Source organism: Hylobates moloch, unplaced genomic scaffold (genome assembly GCF_009828535.3).
Source record: "Hylobates moloch isolate HMO894 unplaced genomic scaffold, HMol_V3 SCAFFOLD_1, whole genome shotgun sequence".
NCBI lineage: Eukaryota > Metazoa > Chordata > Mammalia > Primates > Hylobatidae > Hylobates > Hylobates moloch.
This window is the reverse complement of record NW_026652276.1, coordinates 236,168,798-236,192,513: the sequence shown is the minus strand read 5'-3', so window position 1 is coordinate 236,192,513 and position 23,716 is coordinate 236,168,798. Positions and strand designations below refer to the sequence as shown.

The window sequence follows — 23,716 nt, the reverse complement described above, 5'->3', positions numbered from 1 at the left end:
TCTTAAAATTTATAACTAAGAATCTGAAAATTTCAAAATAAACATTTGAGGCAAATGTTCTGATATTAAGTATGCACAACAGGTTATTTGTCTTATTTCCCAAGTATTATTTTAATATGAAGTAGCCAAAACAATGGGCACTGTGTTTTAAGTCAAGAAATGACTTTGTCTTGGGACACAACCACCCATGGCACAGATGCCACCCCCAGGCGGCTACCTGAATGGGTCCCACTGACATCAGCAGGCTCTTCAGCTGGGCATCCGTGGTGGACGAGGACAGCCCCTCCACAGACACCACGCAGGGCTGGGGCTTGCACTCCACCACCCGCAGGTTCTGCTTGTTTGGCATCAGGCGCCCCCGGCCCATGGGACCGGCCACTCCTCTGCCTCGTCCGTGCATGATGGCCTGGTGACAACAAAGGAAATACATTCAGAGTTTCAAGCCTGAGCTTCTTCCATAGTAACTAAGATATAAAAGTGAACAAATAACTTAGAATCCATTAAAATATACCATGAGCTACAGGATTTTCTGTAGTTTTCTATCCACTATCAGAGAATGTTTTAATAACTAAATGAGACAACTATATCCAGCAAGTTTAAGTGTAGGCGGTGGAAGAGAAGGAGCTGACGAAGCCTGCACCTCTCCAGAGGCCACACACTTGTGCTCGGTGGGTACTGTGTCATCATCATTCTGTGTAGATCAGGCACCCATCGGGGCTGAGAAACTTGCTGCAAATGACAGTTAAGAATTTGGATCCAGTCCTGAGAGTCCCAGAGCCCCCATTTCTCCTAGCGTAGTATAGGCTGGTTTAAGCAGGACCTGTTGAGCACAGTGCTAAGTCCACCTTACAGTCACAACAAGCCACAGCATCATGTACCTGACTCCGCTGGCAGAGACTACATTTGCTACCCTGTAACCCTCCCAGGCAGATTCTGCAACCAGAAATTCAGCCGTGGCTGCACATTTCCATCGTCTGCAGGCTTTTCAAAAGAAACAAAACACAATTGTGACTGAGGACCCAGGCACCCCCAAGTATGATTCTGCTGGTCTAAGGCGGGCCCAAGCATTATCATTTTTAAAAGCTGCCTAGGGTTCAAAACTACTGCTCAAGGAACTTTTAAAAAAGAGGAAACTGCTGAACTTTCCCACACTTTCTCCAGATTAGAAAGTCAGAGAGAACATATGTGCCCAATGCAGCCTAGGACAGCGGTGAAGCGCAGAAGGCAGGGTGGAGATGGACGGCACTCGGTTTCCAGATGGTCTACCCGAATTCTGTCGGGGAGTCTGGGCAGAATGCAAAAGTGGCCTCCCAGTCCATCACAGAAAAAGGCAGAAAGTTAGGCGGAAACTGGAATAGAACCTCAGGACATGAGTGTGCACACACACAAGAGGAAACGAAGAGAAAACCTCCACATTTCTTAGTACTCTGAAGAAGGCAGCAAAACTATGCCTGTGAAGTAAGTTTTAAAACAGTTGCAAGGCGTTATTTCAAGAGAAACCACACTGGAAAATGCACATGAGAAGTTGCAAGTTACAGTTACCCTGGCTGGAGATCAGCAGTAACTGACCAGTCCTCTGTTCTAACTAGAGTAAGTTATGATATTAACAATAATAACAAATGCCTACTTATATGCACCAAGCACCAGGGTTTTTTAAATGCATCTTCTTATAAGATGCTGAGAATTGCTTAAATAAGAAAGGAAACATCATGATCCTCATTCACAGGAGCGTTTACGTTTAAGTTGAAGAAACTCAAGTGTGCTGTGTGTGTGCGTGTATGCAGGGTGTGTTTCTAAGGCCTTTCTCATCATACATTCAAGGATGGTACCTGAAGGAAGAAAATTCAGACCGCAGCAATCTTTAAAGAATCCATCACTTTAACACTGGCATTATCACTGAATCTGTCTATACATCTGTTTCCTAGTACAAAATGGAATTTTGTTTGCTCTCATATCATGCAGTGTTTATGAGATAAGACAAAGTAACTTAAATACTTCAAAAGGAGCCAGAATAGTCTTAATAGTAACACTACTTCTAAAGTGACGAGATGACGAGGGAGGACGAGCGGGCAGAACTGCCATCCTCCAGAGCGCAAAGCAGGGCTGCGCCCAGGTCTCCCTCTGCATAGCTCCACCCAACAGGTGCTGCTGGCTTTTGCACCAAGAGGGCACTTCACTCTCAAGACTTTGGGGAGCCAGAAAGATGCCTCACTAGAAGCTGAGGGGAAGGGCACTCTGTCACTTGTGTACAATATGACAGGATGTGCTCCTAGCACACAGACGGTCACTCCAACAGAAAGGGGGATGGTGAGCACCCTTGCTTCCTGCCTGACAGCCTGAGCTCAGAGAAGCTCCTTCCAATCCCCAGGGTTAAGGGAAGGATTAAGGAGCTGGGAACTGTGGCCTAGAGCAAGTTACGTCATCTCCAAAGACCTCAGTTTCCCCTGTCTGAACTAGGGCCATGAGCATGCACTTGATTTTGCATTTGTAAAATTTCTGGTGAGTCAGTGAACAGAGGAAGGAAAGCATGCTGACACGCAGCAGCAGGCACTGTCCCGAGAGCACAGCAGATGCTGCTGGGTAGACAGTTCAGAGCGGCGGGAAGCAATCGCACTCCTGGCTGGCTGTGGGTGCTCTTCTGGGTTTGTTCTGTGAAATAAGTCAGGAGAGGAAAAGGCTTTGGTGAAAATGTTAATGTGTTTTCAAAGCCAGAACAAAGGAAATGATGGTTCACTTATGAATGTGAGTACTACTGTGTGCCATGCGCTACAAATCAGAGTGCGTCTGAACACTGCCTCACACCGGCCTTCGCGTTTCCAGGGCTGTGCGCAAGGCAACAAGCAGTACCTTCTTCGCCGGGTGAATTCCTTGGATGCTTTTGATCCCTGGAGGGACAGGCGAGTGTGCGTGGGGCCCCACTGGCAGATGTGGGGGCTGTTGGAGGCCCCCCCTGGTCAGCGTCACCTTGCGGGCAGGCTGTGGTCCCACTTCTGGAGGCTGGGGAAGCCGCTGGGGCTGGCCTTCTGGGTGAAAAAAGCCATCGCTCTCTCCTCCCTGCTGAAACCAAGAAGGCAGCACGTTGTTCAGTGTCTGCTCCACCAAACGCTCCTCCCCAGCATTAGGAAGCCCACCTCAGCCAGTGTTCACCCACAAAGCAAAACCATTTCAAACAAGTGTGACTCGAAACTTGTCATTTCACTAGAGCCAGTAAGGAAATTTCTCATTGAAGAGTGGTCAGGTTCTAACAGTATGTTTGAAATTTCAAACACTAAGATGCCCTTTAATTACTATATTCATATAACAGGTCTGCGATTAAAATAAATGCTGTTGAATTCCGTGAAATACTGGTTATCTTCAAAATACTTCATATGCAACACGCATTTTCACTTTCAGCATGCATTATTCACTTTCAAGAGCATTCTTGTTAAAATGTACAGTTTGCATGAGCAGTGGTTTTAAACTCTTAACTCCCATTCCAACCTACCCTAAGAAGGCAACGAGCCCAACTCCTGCTGGTTGCGACTGTAAGTCTTCCAAACCCATCATGGCGCCTTGCACCCCCTCTGGATACAGGAACTTCAAATACTCTGACCTCTCCAATACAGCGCTCTGAAGCACCAAAGAGCATCGCAAAATACTGGCTAGAAACTTCCCTTCCTTCTGCCAAGAGTTAAAAGTGCCATTAGCAACTACAGAGTATGTGGATTTCCAAGAAGCGCACTTACTCTACGAAGCACCTTAGAAATACCAGGAATCTTAACTTTTGTGTTTTATTAACAGTCTGTTCATCGATCAGGAGGCAAGTACACCTTGGAACTGCGCCACCGATGTTGTTCATACATCCAGGCAGCATAAAAATGTCTTAGGGTGGTGCCTATCAGCTGCTTTCAGTACTGAGTAGTGTTTCTCCCAAAGAACAGCTGGAGGCTGGGAAAGAACCGCAAGGACAGCAGACACCACCCTGATGAATTATGTCAGGATGGATGCTTGGACTTGAAAAGGAAGATGGAGGCTTTTATTAGCACCAGGCCCACTCTCAACATCGACAGGGAGGGAGTGTCAGTCATGGGATAGTAAACGCCCCCCACGGGGTGCTTAGCTGTGCCAGTGTCTCCAGGAGCAACCTGGTCAACCAGCTCAGAAGCAGCCCACATAGCCTTGTCCCGCTCTTCCTACCAAACGTACCTTGTGGAGACCAAACGGAACAAAGGGCTCTGCAAAAAGAAGGAACACGGATTGGGGCAAGATGCATGTGGCTAAGATTTCTGCTAAGACTGTACAAAGTAACAGGGACTCAAGAAAAGATGAGATGAAAAATGTCACACAGGAACAGGTGGCATGAAAAAGTCTGCAAATCTTCTCTCTCCAAAACAAGTACAAGCTGGACAAAATTTCCCAAAACAACATTTGAGGACTCTGGAAATCAAAGAAAACGAAACAAATGGAGAAGCATTTATTCCTGAGCTGTGAGGACAGTGCAGTGTGTGGCAGCTCCATGAGCACAGGGCCGAAACTCAGTAAGGCCTGAAGTCCCCCAGCAGCACTGGCCATACAAGGAGCACCCTCGGAGGGAAAGGTGCAGGGAAGCCCATGGGTCTGTAGGCCAGAGGGTCATGGTTCAGTGTGGAACAAGCAGCACACCAGCTAGAAATCTGAGAAACCTAATGAGGAAATTCCAGAACAGAAAGTGCTAGAGAAGGCCTAGATGGGCTCTCCCCACATGGCTGCCTGGGAAGCCCCAACCCACACACAGAAAACTGGCCACAGGGGGCCGTGCAGGGTCCAGAGACCTGAGCACAAGCTCGTCCCAGGCGCTGCCTGGCCACTAAGCTACGCAGCAGTAGGGTCAACCCCTAGGAAGCTAGGCTGAGAAATAAAAATAATACAAACACTGAACAAAAAAATATTTAAACAGAATGAAAACAAAAACACAACACATCAAAATTCAGGGGGTGCAACTTAAGCAATCACATCAAAAAGGAAAAACATCTAAAATCAGTAATTTGAGTTTCTACCTCAAGAAGCTAGTCCCCCTTCCTCAAAAAAGGAAATCAAACCCAAGTAGAAGGAAGGAAAATGATAAAAGATGACAGTGAAAAGCAATGGCATGGTAAAAAGAAAAAAGAAAATCTGCGAAACCAAAAGTTGGTATTTTGAGATCAGCAAAAAATTGATGCTCCTTTAAGGATACTGACCAAGAAAAAAGGAAAGAAGATAAATTACCAAAAGAAGGCAACAAAGAGGGATCACCGCAATGGACCCTAAGAAATTAAAAAGACATTACAAGCAACTTTACATCAACACACTAGACAATTTACATGAAATGTGCAAATTCCATGAGACACAAGTACCAAAACTGACCGAAAGAGAAAATACAAATAGAACTCTAAGAAGTAAAGACAATGAATTAAAAACCATTCACAAAGAAAAACAAAGACCCAAATAGCTTCACCAGTAAGTTTTATCAAATATTTAAGGAAGAAAGACTACTAAGCTTACGCAATCTCTTTCAGAAAACAGAAAAGGCAGAAGCACTTCCCCATTCATTCCTGGGCCTGGTATTACCCTAATACAAGGCCAAAGGCATCAAAAGAAAAGACAACTGCAAAAGAATATTCCTCATAAACATACATGAAAAAAAAATCCCCAACAGAGTATTAGCAGACTAAATCTAGCAACACGGAAAAGGGATCACACCTCATGACCAGGTAAGGTTCATCCCAGAAGTGCAGAGCTGGTTTAACACCCCCCAGTTAATCAAGGGAACACACTACACAGAGGAAAAGGACCATGGGTACATCTGCTATTGTCCAGCCAGGGCTGCGGGTGACTGAGCCAGATGGGTTCTCCCACCTAATGCTCTATGACTCTATCATGTGAATTATCATCGCCTGAAATGTGCTGATCTTACTGGGAGTCACTCCTGTCTTACAGGGGCTACCCCCAACCCCCACATGAAAATGGAGGCACTGTGAAAAGGCAGACCGCTTGCACAATCCAAAGTCAGGCTGGTAGTTTGTGCCTCTTAAACCTTCTCCACAAGGTCTTCCTACCCAAGGTGTGAGCAGGTATCCCACCACAGGCAGGGAGGGCCTATCTTGAGTACACAATTTTTCAGTCTGTATCTTAAAAAGCTATGTGAATTCTCTCTAGTTTTATACATGCTTGAAATTTTCTACACTAGAAAGTTTTAAAATTTAAAAATATATACCACATACCCTCATCTTTCATGAGAACCAGTGACCATTAATTTATCCAAAATCCTATTGCAATGGTGTTGCCTGACAGTACAATCTTAGTGTGAGATTCATAAATTCACTATGCACATGTTCAGCTGTACTGCCAAAGAAAACATTCCTCCTCTTTACAAGCACGAACACTTCACACCAGCCTCCAGGGCCCATGAGGGCCCATGTTAGGTGGAGGGGACATCAGACCACTCAGTTCTCCACACAACTCAGCAACCCAACAGTCTTACTGACTGTGATTCTCCAACTTCTACCCTTTCCACTAAGGTGGGAAAATGCATGGATTGTGGAAGGTTTGCTCTCTAAGAAGGACTTCCATCGTATGAACTTAAGCAATCTAAATCAGCTCCCTGGTAGCTTAACCAGCTAGGTCTCCAAGGATGCCAACCACATTTGCTATTTTGTAAGTGCTTGAGAGAAGCCAATGGTTTAGACCCCAGTGAATCTCTTTTGTTCACCATACCACAATGTCTCATGCACATAGAAGGCACTGAAATATTTAGTGAATAGATCAGTAAATACTAGATTGTACTTTTTAAAGCTAAGTAGTTCTGAATGTGCTAAAAGAGATTATAGTATCAGAATATTAGGTTATAGCCACTGTCAATCAGTACACACATATTTACTACATGTCACTAAGATAATAAAAGGCCAACTTTCAGCCCAGCAACATGAAGTGTCACGTGGTAGAAAAAGAGGAGACAGTACCTTTGGCCTAAAGGGAACGATGTTCACAGAACATGACGGACGGCAAGACGAATGCTCTGGCCGCTGTTTCCCTGGCAATCTAGAGCTAGAAACAAGATGGTCTAGAGAGGAAAGTTTAACAATAGCTGGCACCAAAAGGAGGATGTTGTTATTCGTGTGTTGTAAGGTATACAATGTGCATGTGTATTTGGGTGATACACATAACACTGTAGTAATTTGATAATTTTTAACTTTGGGAGGCCGAGGCAGGTGGATCACGAGGTCAGGAGATCGAGACCATCCTGGCTAACACAGTGAAACCCCGTCTCTACTAAAAATACAAAAAATTAGCTGGGCGTGGTGGCGGGCACCTGTAGTCCCAGCTACTCGGGAGGCTGAGGCAGGAGAATGGCGTGAACCCAGGAGGCGGAGCTTGCAGTGAGCCGAGATCACACCACTGCACTCCAGCCTGGGCGACAGAGCGAGACTCCATCTCAAAAAAAAAAAAAAAAAAAGAGCATAAACATTGAGTCAATAAATACCCCGAATAACAGAAAGTTCTCTTCATTGTTATTTTGGGTAAGAGACTGGTGAAAATTTATGTCTGGTGATATTAACGTCAGATAAGAACTCTGAAAAATAAAGTTGTAAACTTTTATTTTCCATTGAAGGAAAGTTTATTTTTTAAGTAGGCTTGATCTCTATTTGAAGTTCAGAAATACAGATATTACAAAAAGCCTTTCCCTTCCTCATCTGTTTCAAAAAACCTAAAATTTCCTTATGTAGATCTTGTAACATAAAGAAAGGGTCCTGATGTGATGGTGTCATACCTCGTTGATGACTTTCTAAGAAATGGCCTGAAAAGACAGGAATAAGGCCTGTGATGAGACAGTCCCTGCAGACAGAGACCTCACCTCCTAGTGCCACCTCTGCTCATTCCGTGGGGCCGGGTGGGCCTTCCTGGGCCTGCCGCTGCACCCCTGCCTGCTTGGGAAGCTCCTGGGCCCTGACTGACAGACTCTTCGGTCCCCATGGCAGGTTGGGATGCAGCTACTTGGTCTTTCTTCCCAGTGGGTCTGGTTCTCGGTGGTCTCTTGCTTCCTGGAGGTATATGCACCACAGTGTCCTCAGGGCAGGCAGATACCACAAGACACAGAAAGTGGGGTGCTTCAGAGTCTTGTGATGCCGACTACCCAACTTTCAAGGAAAGACTCTTCCTACAAAACTGCTCAGCAGAAAGAAGCCCTGCCTGGGTAAGCTCTGGAGCTGCTTATATCCAAGACAAGTTTTTGTACCTTATACAGCAGGGGTCCCCAACCCTCACTACCAGTCTGTGGCCTGTTAGGAACTGGGCTGCATGCACTGCAGGAGGTGAGCAGCAGGCAGGCAAGCATTACTGCCTAAGCTCCGCCTCCTGTCAGATCAGCAGCGGCATTCGATCCTCATGAGAGCATGAATCCTACTGTGAACTGCGCATGCGAGGGATCTAGGTTGCCAGCTCCTTATAAGACTCTAATGTCTGATGATCTGAGGTGTAACAATTTCATCCTGAAACCATTCCCCACCGCCGACCCCAGTCCGCGGAAAAACTGTCTTCCAAGAAACCAGTCCCTGGTGCCAGTAAGGTTGGGGACCCTGTTATATAGCAACAAATGGTATCATAAAACTTTATAATGGAAACTTTCAAGGCACTCCTGGGATCTTAATCATCAAGAGTTTTGGTATTATTCAATATATTCACTTAGTACTGGCAGTGAAATAATCCATAGCTCATATCTGTTGAATGTCTACAATAGGACAAGAAATGTACTAGGGTCTGTACAGACATTGTTTTCCTTCAGTCCTCCTGATGTAGTTTTGGTATTTTGTCCCTCCCCAAATCTTCTGTTGAAATGTATCCCCAGTGCTGGAGATGGGGCTTAGTGGGAGGTGTTTGGATCATGGGGCGGATGACGGTGAATGGCTTAGGCCATCCCCTTGGTGATAAGCAAGCTCTGAGTTCACAAAAGATCTGGCCATTCACAGTGCGTGGCGCATGCCCCGCCCTCCGCCCCACACCACCACGCTCCTGCTTTTGCCATGAAATGCGCCTGCTCCCCACTCTGCATTCCACCATGATTGGAAGCTTCCTGAGGCCTCCCTAGAAGCCAAGCAGATGCCGGCACCATGCTTCCTGTAAAGCCTGCAGAACCCTGGGCCAATTAAACCTCTTCTCTTTATAAATTATCCAGTCTCAGATATTTCTTTATAGCAGTGCAAGAACTGCCTAACACACCTCCCTGAGAGGTAAGTAGTATTGTCCTCATTGTGCCCATTAAACAAACTTCAGTTGCACAATAAGCGCTGGAACATCTTTGTGGCTCCAAAACCAGGGGAGGAGTTTACACTAACATATTTTGAAACTATTTTCAGAGAGAGCTGAAACAGGATCAACAATGAAATCACTTTAATTAAATGAAGGGCTACTATAATGCTGTGCTTCTGAGTTTTTCTGAAGATCATGCTAAGCACTGAAGGTTTGAATATAAGTAAAAGGTTGTTTCATTTTGAAAGAAAAAAATGAATTTTTTTTTCTAATTAAAAGAACAATTATTCCCTTTTGACTTAGCATGAGGAAAAGCTAATTCTACAGAACAGTTTCAAGTTCCTGGGTTTTACTCCAGTTCACACTAGAATGTGAACTAGCATACACATCCCTAAGTTGTGGCCAGAAGCGTAGTTTGGATCAGGTGAACAACTTCTACCCACAGGTCAAATTCTCCCATTGACTCTTCGATTCAACAACTTGTCCCTTTGGATTCTGTGGATCACATTCAAATTTTACTTTATTAGTGGTTTTGTTTTTGAGAAAATTTTCATTTCACCTTTCCCAATGGACAGACGTTAATTTCAAGGTACACTTCAGCCCATACTGTGGTTGATACTACAACCTCTGTCAAGAAGTAGGCAAGCATTACTCTGAATGGCATCCAATACAGCTTGGTGGTCCTAATCATTACTTGTAAACTGACAAGTCCTATTTTAGCCACAAAATCAGGTATTACAACAGCCATGCTAGGGAAAGGAAGATATGGGTTTTGATACCACCCGGATACCGTAGATGCTACCCACCACCAAGCTACCCGGCTATCTGGAAATTGCTGGTGACGTTTCTGCCCAAACTTTGCTGCCTACTTTGCAACTTGTGCTTTCGCCTGAGGTTTTACCATTCACTCCAACTCACGGGTAGCACACAGTGACATTCGGCCTCTCCTGGGTTTCCAATATGCTCAGATTAAACATCACAATCCCAGCTTCCATTTCATGTCATCTCTTAGAACAAACAGCAAGCAGAGTGCACCACGAGAGGAGTGAACTGCAACGCGCTAGACTCACACTTGGCCCAATTTACATGGCAGGATCAATGTGGAAACAACGCTTTCAATTCCCTTTTACTGCATATACCAAAACAACTTCCTGATTTTGACTTTTGATTTTAGTATGTTGTAGTACAAATATCCAGGAACAAATTCTTCAACTGATTACATCTGAGAAACAAATGTATTACCTATTTTTATACCTATACTCACACACATAGACAAGATTTGAATAAGAACCAAGCCAAATTAAATCTACCCATTTGTAAGTCTTCTATAAGGTTACAGTTATGCATATAATTACAGCATTGAAAGAGATCCTAAAATTACTAGTACTTAGTTAAGTAAATTTTAAAATACTGTTGATTCAAATTGAATTTTAGAAAGCTGTTATCTTAACATCCACATATAAGTGTTGTATGTGGGTGACAGACTACATTCTATTCATAAAAAGTATGTTTGCTTTGAAACTCAATTTTTCCAGGGTGGTGGTGTTCGCTTTTTAACTCTTTAAACAACACTAGGTTCAGGCAACATTTTAAATATCTTCTACTTCCTCCAAAGCACATGAGAGAGAAAAGAAGTTTTGTCATCTCTGGTCAAACCAGAAACATTTTTTTCCCACAAATGATTATCTTTTAATGCTATAAAAATCGCTTTTTAGACTAGTGTGTGTGTGTATGTGTATATATATATATATATATATATATATACTTAATTCAATATATATATATGGCACTATTTGAATTAAGTAAGCTTAGGGAATACTTTTTATCAGCTTAATCGTTACAAAAAAAAGAGGTCTGTAGCCCCCAACATTAGCAGGACAAATTTATTTATAACAAATGGTTTAAATGCATAGATAAAAACACCTATTGATATTGTCAGGGCTTCCTGCAATTTGACAGATCAAATCTTATTTTCATTCTTAAACCCCATGAAGAAGTGCTATCACTGACTTGCATTCACTAGTGAGCAAATTGATTAACCCCCCTCTATAGAAATCTCAACTCTTGATTATACCTATCAGACGCTAAGCAGCATTATTCTAGAGTGACAACACTTGACAAATTCCCCAACCATTTTTCTCAGCCTTTGTGGCCCTGCTAACTTGTATTAACCCTGATGAAAAATTAATTTTCCTTATCTTCTTCTAAACCCCAAAATCCAAATCCGCCAAACTGGCAACTCTTTCTGTAAAGGTATTATGAAAACCTCTAAAAGATTAATTGCATGTCTTCAGGTGACATTAAATTAATTTCTGTACTCATGACAGACATTTGATACTCCGTACTGAGAGGACAGATAACATTGTCAGGACACACAGAAGGACAGGGGTGTAGTGTCCCAGGGCAGCCTCTTATGAATTCTCCTTTCGATAAGGCCATACTTCACTGTCACCGCCAATGTTGCTGATCTTACAGTCCAGAGACCTCACTGAACAGGTTTCTATTAACTACGACAATGCTGGGCCTATCCCTGTAATCTTTATAAAGCTCACTCAAAATGTGGACAATAAATGATATGCATGCTATATGAAGTTTCTAAATATAAATACATTTAGGGCTCCTCTATTGTTTTCTCTGAAGACTACTGGATTAAAGAACAGAGGGTAAAAGAAAGTATTAATAAACAGGCTCATATTCTCTTCCTTCTCTGCGATAAATTATCCTCATGAAATAGGAAGCATGCAAAACATGGGGAGCACTTCCATCTGAAATACTGCCTATCTGGAACTGGGTCTACACAGGCAGAATTAAAACCAAATCCGTAAGGTTAGAGAGACCAGGGTGGACAGACCTCCTAACCACCAAGCTTCATGAAAGAAAAGGATTCTCTTAGCACATGCATTTGACTTTCTAGTACTGTATGGTGAGAACATGGCACAGTTATTCAAGTGCTTGCTCTCCCTCTTAACAGTCTACCTTTCTGACATCAGTTAGGCCTGGGGAGATCTTTCAAAAGCAAAATTAGCTGGCCTTTGAAGGAACAAACAAAAGCCCTGAGCCTCTGAGGGGATCTCATACCCCAGCATTCTCCGATTTTGACAGCACAAATCTACCAGTCTAAAAAGAAAAGGATTACTAAAGTAAGCCAGGCACCTCCAGATGCTGTGGCTTATGAGGCAGGGTGTGAAGTCTAGCTCTTCCAGCCACACAGTCCCTCACACAGGGGTGCAGCCCCAGGCTCTGAAAAGTGGCCCTTCCACCCTGCCCTGGAAGAGTGGCCCCAAAGGATCTGCTCTGTAGCACTGAGCAAGTTCTGCAGAACAGGTGACCAGGATCCTATGTGGGTAGGCTGCTGAAAGTTAGGGGAGGGAAGTTACCTAAGACATTGAAGAAAGCAGATTCCCCTTCTGGCTGGGGCGGGTGAGCTAATCCTGATTCCTAACTGAAGGTGAATTATTTCTGATTCACCTGCTAATTTTACTCCCTAACATCATACCCCTAAAAAAATCATAAATTAATGAGTGTGGAAATTCTTATATGTTCAAAATGATTTATGTCCTCTAATGACCAATGGTCTATCCTGCCATGTTTAGAGGCCACATGATTAAGAATGCTTAAAAAGTAGTCTCTTTGGAAATTATCAATTCTGCCCACACTAAGACATTTCAAAGCTCTTAAAAACAAGTATTCATGCACAACTGTTTCTCCTCCAAAAGGAAGATGCTAGACTGTACGTCTTATCAAATAAGTGATTAATCAGGATTCTACAGGCCCTGTTTTTCTTTCACTCTTCTGCTATTTGCCTGTTGGCCATTTTACCACTCATTAGCACCTTTAAACAAATGAGGTCAAACTCCACCCAGCCAACTTGGCAGGCATAAGGTGCCTCCCCCCGTGCCTCCACGCTCCTCCCCAGCCCCAAGCACCTGAATATGCATCCCTCGTGGCCCCCACCTCTGTGTCAAAAGCCATTTACACTCAGTCTCCCTTCCTGCCTGGTCTTCCCAGAACTGTCCTGTTGGAAATCCACCCGCAGCTCTGCCCTTCTCATGGGCAGGTTCAGACTGGGAACCTTACTTCTGAGTCGCTTCTATCTGGCCCCTCTCAGCTCCTCCTTAGCTCTGCTACTCATCCACTCCCAGGCGCTGCCAGAGATCATCCTAGGAAGTCACCTTCTGCCAGAAATCAAGTGACCAGAACAGCGGCATCCTCCTGTCTGGGACCTTAGAGGCTAAAAACGTGGGTTCCCCTGAATGACACTCACAAGGTGGAGGCTCTGCCTTTGCATGGGTCTTCACCACAAACAAGTTACCACTGCAGATTTACCACTTAACACAATTCAAACAGCAGCAAAACGGGATGTGAAACATCCCATTTTGCAAATGAATAGAGGAGGACTTTCAGGAGGCAACAATAAATTTTTGCAAGAAATAATGCCCAGAAGAATTAGTAACGATTCATTTTTTTTGTCTTTTTCCAAATTTTGCTTACTTGTATCATCTAAATGTCAACAGAAACTACTTTTATCATCAGAAGTACTTGGGAAAGGGGCAGAACACTGCTAATTCCTCCTTTGCTATTTCAGTAAGAGAGTGCAAGCCATGTTGCCATTTTTAACGTAGTATTTAAATATCTTAAACATTTATAATGTACCTGAAACTGCCTTACATCCTGGACACACAAAAAAAGACCAAACTCCCACTCAGGTAAGTAGCAGTAACATCAAGAGCCGGCTCTGAAAACACACGGTCAGATGAGAAGACCAGGCTGCAGAAGAGGAACAAAGAAAGGAGGAACCAGTGTGCGTGGGAGCGGCCATCCAGGGAGGCGTCCCAGAAGACGACCCACTTGAGCTGGATCCAAAGTAATAAGTGGGCCAGAGGCATGAAACATGGCACATCCAGAGAAGGAGCAGGAGTGACAGTAGCAAATTCTAAGCCCGACCGAAGTGCTGAGGAATTTCCACGGCTTCTTAGACCAGTGGCTCTCACAGGGCGATGGGCGGCCTCAGAAGCATGTCATGCACGTTTCTGCCCAGCTCTCAACTCAGTGCTCAGCTGCGTCTCATGCCTTTCCATGTAACAATACTTAGGTTAGAACCTCAACAAAATTTGCAAATAATGACTGTCAATCTTTTGTTTGGGTTTACAGAGGATAAGGGACTCACTTTAAATATCTAAATAGTAACGTTTAATTCTTAGAACTATCAACTACAACAATTCAAAAAATAAAATCAAAATAGCAAAAATTACTTCCTAATTCCCACCAATGACATATTTCAAAAAATACAGTATAAAAGCAGTATCCATATGAGCCATTTTCCTTTCTTTGCAACTCACTATAGAAGAATAAAAAATGTGCTGAGCGGGCCCAGACAGGACAGCCAAAGCAGTGGGCACAACTGGCTCCCAGATCTCCACTCCGAGGACCTGGAGCTTCCAAGAAGCAGGACCGATTCCAGAGCCCACACAGAGAAGGAACAAGGTGAGCCTGAGCATCTTCTTGCATCAGAAAGTGAGGACATGTTCCAAGAGTAATGGCAACAAATCAAAGGACACAGAAGCCAGTTTAAAGGGGCTCTCACTGGTCAATCTGGGACAATTCTAACATCAACATAAATAATGACAGTGACAGTTCATTGCATAAAGTAAGAATTCATACACCCATACTGACATAAATAAATGAACAAATAAATGAAGGAGAAGTGTAAATTATCACAGCAGGAGTATGACAGCTAACAAATACAGGAGTGTTGGCATTAGAAAAACTTCAGTGCCTGCTAACAGTAGTGAAAATTTGATCAGAAATGGGATATTTACATAGTCCCAATAGTCTCAAAATCTTCCTATAAATTACTTACTAGTTACAAAGGGTAAAACTGTAACCTTACAGAGGAGAGACTTGGCAAACACCAATTTTACCCACCCGTCACCCCATCAAAGTTAATCTTGTCAATACTGGACAAACCTCCCAACTGAATGCACTGAGAAGGACCCGATATCCCCTCTGGGGTGTTCCTGCCAAATATGGGCAACCTGAAACCGATCAGGGCAAATCACAAGATAACCCAAATTAAAGGGCATTCCCTCTGCTCTTTAAAAAGGTCAAGGGCAAGAAACAGCAGATTTAGGGGACACTATGGATATAATGCATGATCCTGGCTGGACTACAGAGGACATAGTTGGTCCAGTGAATAAAATCTGAATATGTACTATGGATAAGATGATAGTATCAGTGCACGATATTTTTATTTTTGATAATGTACAAATGTGGTTTTGTAAGGGAGTATCTGTGTTCTGAATCATAACACATCATGTCTCCAACCTACTCTCAAAGGTTTGGGAAAGAAGGTTTTTGTGCATGCAAATGAACAAAAAGACCAGGATAAAACAAACTTGACAAAATGTAAACAACTGGTGAATCTGATAAAGAACATATGAGAGTTTCTCCTACTGTTCTTAAAACTAAAATTATATTAAAACATTCCCTTTCCCACCTCCCCAAGCTCCACAAAAGGGATCAGGTATATACATATCATTCCAAAAGTGGGAGTAACTTTTGAGAAGGTAGGAAGGAAAGAAATTTACAAATGCAGTCCAACCCCACAAAAGCATGATCCCGCAAATAAACTGGGACCTTCGGGATGCAGCATTTTGACAGCCTTTTAAAAATAAAATACAAGAGCATCACAATTGGACAGCTGGCTTTCCTGTGGGGGCATTCTGTGCTTCTCCCATTTCTCTGTGTGGCCAACAGAATAAAGGACTGTTTACTTAATTTGCCGCCAAAGTCTTAAAATTTTATTATCTTGATTAGAATAAAGCAGCTGAATTGGTATTTGCTTTCATTTTCTTAAAGATCAATATAAACAGCCACTCCAAAAACAAAAACCATTTTCTTTTTCCTTCAACTAAAAGGGTAGTAACATTTACTGAGCTATTATCACATACTCAAGCACTGTACCACTAACTTTACATGATTATGACATTTAATCCTTGCAAGGATTCTGGGAGGAGAGTTGGTTCTCATCGTACTGATGAGGAAACTGGGATTCATTGAGGCCAGGTAACCAAGGTTACAGAGATGCAAAATGAAAACCAAGATGCAAACACTTCAAAGACTATACCATTCCCCCTAAATAGGAAGACAGAAACTGACCACCTAAGGCAAAGAATTTCCCCTGGCACTTGTTTGTTCTAATTCCTTTTTCCTGTGTTTAATCACACAGAATGGTTTTAGATGACTATAGTAAGTTTACACTAAGTAAATATTTTATACTTTTTTATTTGCTGTTATTACTTGAATTGTTTTTCTGGGAATTATGTATTGGTTATGAACAAAATTATAATGTAACAAGGTTGTTCTTTTGGTTTCTTAAATACTGAAAAATAGCTTTCTGAGAAAATGGGCAAATGGAGAATATTTCTATATTCTAAGTAATTAAAAGAGAGCCATTCCATGAAATACAATTCTACAGATGAACTATCTACTTAATAGTCATGATGGCACATGAAATTTTAGAAGCAGTATTTGCTGCTAATACTACTTATAAGCAGCATTAATTTGTTCCTTTTGTAATCTCACCTAGCAAATCCAGACAATAAAATGAGTGGAAAAAAAATGGAAATTCACGTACACAGAAATTGATTAGCCTCATAACAAAAGATCTCTTTCCATTTCAAATTCCCCTAATATTTCCCTTCGAAGTTTTAAATGTAAAATGTGACTTAATTTGATTCACACAGAAATGTTCAAGGATAGATTCACAGCACGTAGCAAGTGATGGCTATTCTTAACCAGGACACAATATGCACTCCCTTTCCTGGGCCAGCGGCCCAGGTTCTGGAACCGGGATGATGGAACCCCAGCCACTCGCCAGGCCTATATTCAAGCTGAGGCTACTTACCAACCAGGCTGCTTTTTCATGTATGAAATCCTTCACAGCCTATTGTTCCAGGCAGTCACTATCAGTCAGTTGCATGGGCAACCAAAATGAAACCTAATCCTAATCATCATCATCATCATCATTATCCTAGGAGCCCCCATTAAGCATTTTCCAAATCAGTCTGGACTGCTAACAGTAGAATATTATCCCTAATCAAGAAATAAATAACACCATGAAAAACACAGCAGATAAAATAGACAACTATCATAAACAAGGGTAAAGAGCATAAGATTCAGCATTAAACCACATTTGGAAGCCCAGCTCTACCACTTAGCAGTTGTGCAGCCCTAGGCTGGTTACATAACCTCTTTGAGATTCAGTGCACTCGCCTCAGAAGGATGTTGTGAGTACGTGCTAAATACTTAATAAACGATAGCCACTGCCATTATCTGGCATAAAATCACATACTTTATTTCTTTTTTTTTTTTTATACTTTAGGTTTTGGGGTACATGTGCACAATGTGCAGGTTTGTTACATATGTATCCATGTGGCATGTTGGTTTGCTGCACCCATTAACTCGTCATTTAGCATTAGGTATATCTCCTAATGTTGTCCCTCCCCCCTCCCCCCACCCCACAACAGTCCCCGGAGTGTGATGTTCCCCTTCCTGTGTCCATGTGTTCTCATTGTTCAATTCCCACCTATGAGTGAGAACATGCGGTGTTTGGCTTTTTGTCCTTGCGATAGTTTACTGAGAATGATGTTTTGGGGACTTAGAAGCATTCTACAAAGAAAATGGGAAGTTATGAAGTGCCTTCTGTGTACCAGAAGCTTTCGTTTACTGATGCCTCACAGCAGACTTACTATAACCCCACTTGCAGATTGCAAATTAAAGTTCAGAAAAATGAAATGACTGTTCAGGGTCCCAAAGAACAGACAACTATTCAAACAGGAGTCTTTCTGCACCCAAAGCCACACTGTTTTACCCCATCACATGACTGCGTGCACAGGTGAGCTCTCAGTCCTAGAGAAAGGCTCCAATCTCTACACAGCAAGAAATTCCAGAGCAGCCAATGGCAAAACGCGATGTCAACAATGAGCCCTTGAATCTGCACAGTCACTTTTCAAGCTTTAAACCAAGACGTTGACCCTAGTCAACACAATCACTTAAGAAACAATCCCAGGAATCATGCTGCTCATTTCTTTTCCAAAACGGTCCCTATGCGCACGCATACTGCAGCAGCAGCCACAAAGGGGACCACCATGAAAGGACTAGACATTCTCTTACAATGACAAAGACCAAGGAAAATCACCTGAAAGGCGATATAATTAACCACAGGGCAGACTACAAAAACCTATGGTCTTAAGACTCAGCCTCTCTCACCTTTCAAAAAACCCAGTTTAATAAAACCCAACGATAAATTATTTCATTTTAAGTAATGACATATGGAAAATACAGAAGAAAACTCCATTTGATTCACAATTGCCTCACAGACATGAGTACACTCACAGAAACCTAATTAAGTTGTATATCATAGTAAGAATGGCAAGAAAACTGTGCTTTCATAAACATGTGAACAATCCTGTGGACACATATTTTAACTGCAATCACCCACCAGAGCACAAGTTCTTGAATGGCACTATGCAAAGATAGTTTGCTATCCTGTCTAGAGACGTGAAGAATTAGGAGGCTACTGAATGCAAAGAATAATTTAATTAAATGCATTAGATTTAGTTACACTAGTTAAATTAGAAAAAAGGGAAGGAGGTAATTTAGGTTAGGATATAGTTTAGGTTAGAAAAAATGGGAAACACGAACAATAAAATGTTTTTATTAAATAAGTAATCATAAAACTAAAATGTATACAATAATATTCTGTATAGGTACTATGTACAAGTTAATCCTCCCCAAATGCTAAGCTCCTGTCAGCCAAGGCCTGCTCACCCCTCGGCTCCTTAAGATTTTCGCAGGCAGAAAACATCCCTGGGCATTAAGATCACAGCCCCCAGATGCAGAGAATGCCTCACCAGCAGCCAGGAACAGAAACACAAGCCAAAATAAATGTTTCCTTTTTGCATTGTCTGAAATAAGCACAGTTTGCAATTAACCACCATTAGTAATATGTTCTCTTAAAAATAGTCCTCACCCACAAAAAAAACAAAAAACAATGCCATTAGACAAATACTATTTGTTCTGGTTCAGAGAAATACGAACAAGAGATCTTCCCTGCTAGGTCAAAAGTGCCAATGTGCTATTGGAGGGGACTGAGTAAACCCTAAGATACGAACATGTGGGCTAGCTAACACTTAAGAAGTAAAAGACAAAGAGCTGTTCCAAAGCACTGGTTTGACAGCTATTTTCATGAAAAATTCCTTTGTTTTTCCTGTTTATTGTAAAATTAGCATGATTTTGGAATTAGGTCTGATATAAATTTTTTCCATTGGAGAAAAAGAGTAAAAATTCATGTAGATGAAATTCTTTTAAAGGAAAGCTGTTTATGAGTGTAAAAGCTCCTCTTTGATGGTAGAAACTGGACCCTTCACTTCCCAGCCTGCCAGTGCAGAGTACATGCAGCCCTCTACATCGGCCATTGTAACAAACAGCACCAGTTCTGGCTGCTATGGGAAAAGGCCTAATTCCCAACAATGGCCAGCATCTCATCTTAAAAAGTCTGTAACACAAGTAAAAGAATGAGACACTGATTAACACAGTACACTTAAAAACAAGGTCAAAAGCAAAAGGGCCATAAACACTGAAGAAACTAATGAGTGCTCGAGTTCTCACCTAAAGGTAACAAATTCATATAATATGAAAACAATTTTATGTAACACAATTCTTCTCAACATTTCTAATTACAATGAATAGATGTGAGAAAATAGATTCAGATAAAACAAAATTATGCATCCTACTGGATAGTCTACATATGGAAATTCTAATCATAGTATTTTATAAAAATTTTCTTATAGCACATGAAAAAGCCATAGTTTTGTTCTACAAACCTAGAAATAAAAGCACTAAATCTCAGCTAATTAACCAACTAACAAAATGAGTTGTTCTTAAGCATAAGCAAGGAGAAGAAATAACGTTCTCCTTCACATGATCACGTCCTACCATCCTGAAATGGACTAAAAGAGAGAAGTTATTTTCTTTTTTTACTGTATAGATTTTTTGTGTCTTTTAAAGCAATCATTGCTAGCTGGTTTACTCTAGAAGCCTATGTTTACAACTTTCCTACTTTCTTCCTCAGTTTATAATATAAATTGCATACAATGAATAGCACTGTCATAGAGCACAGCGATTACAGAGACCACAGTGTTTCTTATAGAATTCATTTTCATGAAAACAACAGATGAGAGCTACTTACCACAACTAATAAGACTACAGAGTGGGATAACGAAGCAAGTGTTCTACAGATCACTTCTTTATGGAAGAATCTTCTGCAATGGAAATCTATCTGCAGTGACTGGTTTTATTTTAGAGTACTGAACTTATCCAAACTATAGTGGAAAACTGCACTTCCTGTGCCTGACTGAAAATGACCTGATATGGGCAATGATGAAAAGCAAGAGAAAGAAATGAGGCATGCTCCACTTCTCAAAGCATGTGGGAAGAGCATACAGGACTTCGATTCTCAATTCTATGACGCTTTTTTTTTTTTTTTTTTAATGGGGCAAACTGAAAACAGAAAACAAGCAGTAGTCCAGCAGTCTGGGACAAAGCTGATTAAAATTAGACACACACCTGTGCTGCCCACCACTCCCACTGTTCCACAGCTGCTCACTGAATCTAAAGCTATACACCACAAATGATTTGTGTAAAGGAAAATTTACTTCCAAAACAAACATAATGATTTTATCACACATTATCTACAATAAGAAGCTAAAACTGAGTAATATCGAATTTAGGGATTGTCACACTGGCCTTTCATTAAGACTCAAAAGAGAAAACTGAAGCATGTGCCGCATAACGACATTCTGCTCAGATGGGCAACACCTGCAAAGGCGGTCCCATGAGGTTATGACGCTGTATTTTTACTGTACGTTCATTAAGATACATTTTGACACACAACTACTCACCATTGTGTGACAACTGCCTACACTATTCAGCACAGTAACATGCTGCACAGGTTTGTGGCCAGGGAGCAACAGGCTGCACCATATAGCCTAGGTGTGCAGCAGGCTGTACTGTCTGTGTATGTAAGTACATTCTAGGATGTTTAGACAATGACAAAATCGCCTAACAACACATTTCTCAGAACGTATACCTGTCGTCAAGCGCCAATTCTTATACCAACTTCAAGTAGGTAGAGATTGGTTACAAGACTATAACAGAGATAACTTTTAATTCTCTCTTCAAAAATATTCTCTGCAAATGAGGACATTCTATGTGAAACACAGACTCAAAGAGGCTCTCATAAAAGTTGTCAACTTACCCCACCAGACAGCTTAATCACCCTGACCTTGGAGCTGATGTGGGGCCCGTCTCCACCACCACTGTTTGTCCTGTGTGTGACAGTCCTTTTCACGCCAGGCTTTGTGTCCTGGGGCCGGCCCTGGATGGACGCCACTCGAGGAGTCTGGGGGACAGCTGGCTCCTCCACATCTGTAGGTTTGATCTGGAGTACTTTATGCAGCGGCTGAGTCTGACTTTGAGGAACTGTTCTGGTCTGTCTCAAATGTTTCAGTGGTTTCATCTGTTGTCCTTGATACTGCACGTTGGCACTGGATGGTACAAAATTTGACGTTTTGGGCTGAACGTTTGAAATACTGACATCCTGGTTTTTAACAAGAAGTCTGTTTTTCACATTTTGTCTGACCTGTGCACCTGGAAAGGGCAACAGTGGGTTACCGTTGGTGGGTGATGGTGACAGTGCCTGCTCTTCCTGCTCTGCTGCGGGTGGGGGAGCATACAGCTGCTGCTGTTGCTGTGCGAGTCTCTCCAGCAGCTCCTTCTTCCTGGCACCAGCCTGCTGCTGCCGCCGTAATTCTTTCTGTTTCAGGATTTCTTCTCTTAGGCGTTTCTGTTCTTCTATCTTTAAGCGATATAACCTTGTTTCCTCATCTTCATCAGGAAACTAAAATGGAAAACATACATGGTTTACTTTGCTATACAGGCAAGGTGCCCATAGTCTATTTCGACAAATTACAAGAACACATTTACCACAAGTCCTTTAATTCAGTATGTGAAAGAAGTCATTCAAAATCTGTGTGAAGACTTTAACTCCTTCCTCTGGGGAGGGGAAAAAAAAAAACCACACAGCTAAAGCTAATTTGGAAAATCTTATCAGAATATTAAAAATGAAATAATGTAAATTTCCACTCATTTACAAGTTTGAAACCAATTAAACTATTCATTTAAGATATCAAAATATGTTTCAAACAGGAATGGCAGCAGTAGGGAGGCCTGCTGTCACACAAGTTTTATCTGGCTCTTCCCTGACAAACCAACAAAAGGTGGGGTGTAAATGACCTGAAAGGCTCTGATTAGAACTATTGATTTTTCGTACAGAATTTTCAGCCTGATCTCAAACTCATTTGTCACAGGATAATTGGTTATAATGAACAGCACAAGTCAATCTCTCTGACCTTGAACTCATGTACTCTCCTCAGAATCAAAATGTTGCCAATTGCAGTATTGGAATATTAATGGTATATAAGGAACGCCTTTAATATTCCAAATTCCAAACCATTCTTCAAGTCAGTACAAAACAAATCTTTGAAAAACTCCAGTAACTTTCAATAAAAAGCATCCAATAGGGAAAATGTATAAAAAGTTAAGCATTTTTAAAGAACTGTAATAATATTCTTTAAAAATCATCCATATCCACAGACCCCGTATAAAAGAACGTAACAGGATTTAATCTATCTAGAATTCAGGTATTTCACCATCTTACTGTCCCTAAATAAACCTTAAGAATTAGGAACTCAAGGCAAAAGCACAGCTGAGGAGTCGGCTGGTGCCCTGGAGCTTGAGTGCCTGGTGCCAGCCCTCACTCAGGGATTACTTGTCGACCTGGAAGCAATTCTGACCAACTCTGTTCTCTAATTTCACATCTAGGGCAGATTTCAAACTGCAAAAATAAAGGTGGGTGAGAGGCTGTTTACACGGGTAGGCATACAGGGCAAGACATGACATCTGGGGGGATAGTGGACATGAGGGACATGGGCATCAGGGAAGCAGACGGCCGGGGACATATATACAGGACCCAAGGGGCCACTGCCTCAAAATACAGGAATAACTACTAGTCATCCTAATTTCTTCCCATGCAGTCAAGAAAGAGTTAAAGCATGTTCAGAACAGCAACTGAAATACTTGGAAAGACTTCCAACTAAGCAGATTCACCCTTTATTATATCATCTCAAGAAGGGTGAACATAAGAAAATAAGTCACATTTAGCTAAGCAAAACAAATAGAAGATCTTTCTTTTAAAAAGTAAAAAAATATATATAATCCTGGTCCCCTTTATATAGAGAAAGAAAATTAAAAGAAAATAAATCAAGACATTCCATTTATACTACAGTGACCTACAAGTTCCATTTCACTCAAGGCATCTTTTTGAAATAACTCCATGGAAGAATCCTTTAGAAGT

At 41.9% G+C, this 23,716-nt stretch overlaps 1 protein-coding gene across 4 annotated transcripts in view; it reads right to left on the bottom strand.

Annotated features, from left to right (window-relative positions):
- Window positions 1-23,716, bottom strand: part of RBM33 (RNA binding motif protein 33) — a 134,507-nt gene that overhangs the window by 10,903 nt on the left and 99,888 nt on the right. For 2 of the 4 annotated variants that reach the window (XM_032753202.2, XM_032753200.2), the window contains exons 14-16: window positions 21,560-22,201; window positions 2,848-3,054; window positions 218-406 (exon numbers count right to left, since the gene is read on the bottom strand). In XM_032753202.2, the coding sequence (XP_032609093.1) occupies window positions 218-406; window positions 2,848-3,054; window positions 21,560-22,201 (1,038 nt within the window). Of the gene's footprint in view, window positions 1-217; window positions 407-2,847; window positions 3,058-21,559; window positions 22,202-23,716 lie in introns of all 4 variants that reach the window. The other 2 variants (XM_032753198.2, XM_032753201.2) reach the window with 1 other exon arrangement.